This window comes from Carlito syrichta, unplaced genomic scaffold (assembly GCF_000164805.1).
Source record: "Carlito syrichta isolate Samal-C Ts95f unplaced genomic scaffold, Tarsius_syrichta-2.0.1 Scaffold301936, whole genome shotgun sequence".
Lineage (NCBI taxonomy): Eukaryota > Metazoa > Chordata > Mammalia > Primates > Tarsiidae > Carlito > Carlito syrichta.
In genome coordinates this window covers 462,715-467,092 of record NW_007246032.1, presented here as the reverse complement: position 1 = coordinate 467,092, position 4,378 = coordinate 462,715, and the positions used below count along the sequence as shown (strand labels likewise).

The window sequence follows — 4,378 nt, the reverse complement described above, 5'->3', positions numbered from 1 at the left end:
TGCTTTGTTTTTTTTACTGAGGATTGTTCTGGCTATTCTTGGACGTTTGTGTTTCCATATGAATTCCTGTGTTGTTTTTTCTAGGTCTGACTGTCAATCCTTTTCTTATAGTATTACATAGTTGTTCAAGGTCCACTTATGAGTAAGAGCATGTGATACTCAGATCTTTGTTTCTGTGAGATATCACTCTTTACTGTGTTTTTCTCCAGCAGATAGAAAGCATCAACTTAGAGCTGTAGATTCCAGGCAGATTGTGTCCCTTTCCCAGTGTGAGTTTTCTCATCTGTAAAATGAGGATAAAAATGCTTGGATTTTAGAGTCGTGGCGGGAATAAATAACAAAAGCCCACAGTGTCTACTACTTGGTACGTCCTCCCTCAAAATAGAACGTCCATCCCAAAGAGCACCTGACTAGCAGGAATTCTTTATAAGAGTTCCAAGGGGCCAGGGAAGAAGGGAACATCACCATTTACTGACTCTTCACAATAGCACTATTGATGACAATAACCCTAATAATAAATAGATATTATTATTATTCTCATTTTATAGATGGGAAAACTGAGTTTCCCAGAGACTGTATAGCATGTCTGAGTTTGCACAGAGAATCAGAAAGCTGTGATCTGGAGCCAGGTCTTTCTGAATCTTCATGCTTTATCACACTGCTGGCAAAGCTGGGCCTTGAACTATGGTTCTGATGAATTATGAGGAAAAGAGCAGGTTGGGTAGTAGTATGAACAGAGGTGTGAAAGGAGGATCAAACAAGGAAATTACAGAGGAAACAGTCTGACTGGAGTAGGGGAAATGTTTGCGTAAGGAATGGAAGATAGATATGGTTAGAGTGTGGCTGGCCTTGTTATCAAGGATCTTAAATGATAGTAACTAAGAGGGAGCCATGGTAGGTTCTTGAGCAGGGTTGGTTCACCAAGGTTATTTGTAGTGCGGAGAGCTCATGGGAAGACAGCCATCAGGAGTCTGTTGCAACGATCCAGGAATGAAGGGTTGAGGATCTGGAATAGTGGAGAGCCAAGAAAAGGGACAGGAGTGTAGCTAGGAAAAGATTACTGCCCATGAGAGTTTTTAGTTGATGAGAACTTGCTGAATGAGTGTGTTGCTGCAAGGCATATAGATGTTCATATATTCACATATATTCACTGACGTGAACATGTCTTTAAACTCAGTTCAATTAAAATTAAAGAAACATACTAAGTGTGTGGAATGTGTAAGTTTTTGAGCAAAACCCTGTGCAAAATGAGGTCAGCAGCACTCTCAGAGAAACAAGTTAGATATACACACTCATCCTGCACACCTCTGCTGGGATCACCTTCAGGAAGCACACCCAATCGATTCACCCTCTCTTTAGAAAACTCCATGGCACCTCATGCTCACAAAATGAAAGCTAAACATTTTATCCTGGTTTTCAAGGCCACCATGACTCAGCCTACTTCCCCAACCTTATTTTTCACTTCTTCTGTTCAATGACATTCTGGTAAAGCTAAATTACCAGTGACCCCTATGCTCATGGCCTAGGTCATATCTTTGCTGCTACCTTGTTCTTCATCTGGAATGCCTTTCTCCCTCCATAGGCTTACATCTCAAATTCTCCATCCCTCAAAGTCAAGTGCAGTCTCAGCTCACCAAGGAAATCACCCCTCATCCCCTCTCTTGGAAGACTCTTAGGAGTCACTTCTCTCTCTTCTGAGCTCTTCTTTAGGTCTTCTGGTGCCCTGCTCCCCTCCTGGAACTGAGGTCTCTGCCTGATCATCTTTGCAAGTCTCCTCACTCTCAGCACAGTGCCCCTAGCTCAACAAGTGTCAAGGGTTTCATGAATGAATGAGTGAAACAGGACTCAGGTGTGAAGGTAGTTATGTGACTAGTGGATCTGTGATATAGTACTTCAATGAATAGTGAGTGAACAATGAAGGAATCAAGAGCATAATGATTCTTTCACTTTAGTATACATGCATGCAAATCAGAAAAGCTTTTCCCACCTTCCTCTTCGAGCATTATCCATTCATTCATTCATTTCCTAATGTAACAAATATCTATTTACTACCTGACAGTGCTACATAAATGAATGAGACCTGGTCGCTATTTACAGAGGGTGCAACCGTGGGTGCCCAGAATGAAATGATGGCTTAAGGAGGGAGGGGAATAAAAAGACAGGACAGGAAGAAAGCAGAGAAGTTATCCTGGGAAAGGTGACATTAGAGCCAGGTCCTGAAGGATGGAGAGGAGGTTGCCAGGTAGCAAAGGAGGAAGATTGGTGGGGCGAAGGGACTTCTAGGCAGAGGGAGTGAAGCAGCATGATCAGCTTCAAGGAGTTGGAAATGGTTCCTGTGGCTGGATGATCACCTGCACGTGATGGATGAAGGCACCCATGAGGGACGAAGCTGGTGGAAAAGACTGTGGCCAGAACACAGAGGACCTTGGCAGCAGTGAAGCTGCACCTAGCAGCTTTGTGGAGAATGGGTAGAGTGAGATAGTTGGATCTGGAAGGCTAGTGAGCAGGCCACCTCCAGTGTGTGGCCAGGGGAGAGAAGGCCTGAACCCAGGCAGTGGCAGTGGAGATGGAGAAGGGACAAGTTCGGAGGGCATCTAAGAGATCTCACCAACAGCTCTCACTCTCTTCAGCAAGTATGGAACTTGAAGCTTCTTTCTCCCCCCTTTTTACCATGATTCATACAATATGGAAAATACACAGAAAATTCAGAGCAGTACCCCAGGCACCTGCATTCCTACCACCTACTCTCAGTCATTGTTAATATTTTGCTATCGATGCTCATATGCTTTCTCTCTTTTCACCCTTTTTCCCCTTTTTGCTGAACCACTGAAAAGTACATTGCAGACATCATAATGCTTCACTCCTAAGTATGCTGGCAGGCATCTTCTAAAGTGAAGTGTGTGCTTCTCCACGGCAGCAATGTTAGCTCACCTAAGATGCACAGCATTCATTCCTGGGAATTAAGGTTTGGGACAAGGGTTGAAGGAATGTAGAGCAGATGTAGGAGCAGCTAGCACAGGGAAAGCACAAGTAATTGATGTAGGGATTTCTGAGCAGGAGTGAGGACTGGTTTCACTGACAGGAATGATGGGTAGATAAGGTGGTGGAGGAGAAACGGGAGGCTTCCTTCCTAGCCCTCAAGAAGAGACAATCAAAGCAGATACAAAGACTATTCTCGAGTATCAAAGCAAAAAATATGAAGTCACGAGGGCCACGAGGGCATGCTGAGTGTGCATGTGAGGATCCCAAGATGGAGAGAATGTGAAGATAACATCATCCTTGATCTGAAAAGCCTTTTGGAGCCACAGCAGCTTCAAAGGAGTTCATGCTGGGTAGGCAGAGGAGGTCTTCCCGTTTGCCTTGAGACCTGCCTAAGATAGAGATGGGGTGACATGACACCTCCTTTTCCTCACTGGGTCCCCCATTCCAGCTTGCTAGCCTAGCCAGTGTATGCCGCTGGCACATGCATGGCTGTAGGCATATGTGTGCTGGCTCCCTCTACCCCTCCTCCCTTTCTTTTCGCTTTCTTTCTCCCTCTTTCCCTCTCCTTCTGTCTTCCTCTCTCTCTCTCTCTCTTTCTCCCCCACTCCCTCCTACTCCCTCTGTATCTCTCTTTCTCTTCTTTCACTCCTTCCCTCTCCCACCCCTCCCACTCTCTAGCTTTCTAACTCTTCTGCTTCCTCCCCCCTCCATCCCTCTCCTCTCCCTCTTCTTCACCCCCACCCCCGCCCCCAACATCCACACTCCTCTCTTGAATAACAGCCACAAAGTTAAGGGACCTTATGATTAGACAAATATGAAACACATATTTATGTTTGCGTCCTTATTATCATTTCATTGGTAATATCTATCTTTATAGAATTCCTTTATATAAAAAATAGATACTCATTTTAAAAAGTTCAAAATGCAAACAGTAAAGAAATGGTTTAAGTAGAAATCAAACATTTCCACAATCTTATTCTGTAATCTTACTCCTCCTCACACCCCACATACAACGACCATTGATATCTGTTTGTTTTACTTATTCTTTTAGATATTATGTATGCCAATATATACATAAAACAAAGCAGGAAACATGATTCCTAAAACAAGATCATTTTTATGCATGGCCCAGTAATGTGCTTTTGGTTTTACCAATTAATCATATATCATCTTATCTTGTCAATATATACAGATCTGCCTCATCCTGTTTGATAGCTACAGAGAATTCTATTGTGTGCAATGTTTATTTAATTACCCCCCTATTGATAAAGTGACTATTCTCATCTTTTCACTCCAATGAACATCCTTATACATGAATCTTTGAACAATTGACCATTTATTTTCTTAGGATATATTCTTTTTTTTTTTTTTTTTTTTGAGTTAGAGTCTCGCTCTG

General features: G+C 43.0%; 1 protein-coding gene across 1 annotated transcript in view; it reads left to right on the top strand.

The window, feature by feature from the left end:
• Positions 1-2,376: 2,376 nt before the first annotated feature.
• Positions 2,377-4,378, top strand: part of CSMD2 (CUB and Sushi multiple domains 2) — a 169,832-nt gene continuing 167,830 nt past the window's right edge. Inside the window, exon 1 of the mRNA XM_008055741.2 lies at positions 2,377-2,468. Within this exon, the coding sequence (XP_008053932.1) occupies positions 2,377-2,468 (92 nt within the window). The remainder of the gene's footprint in view (positions 2,469-4,378) is intronic.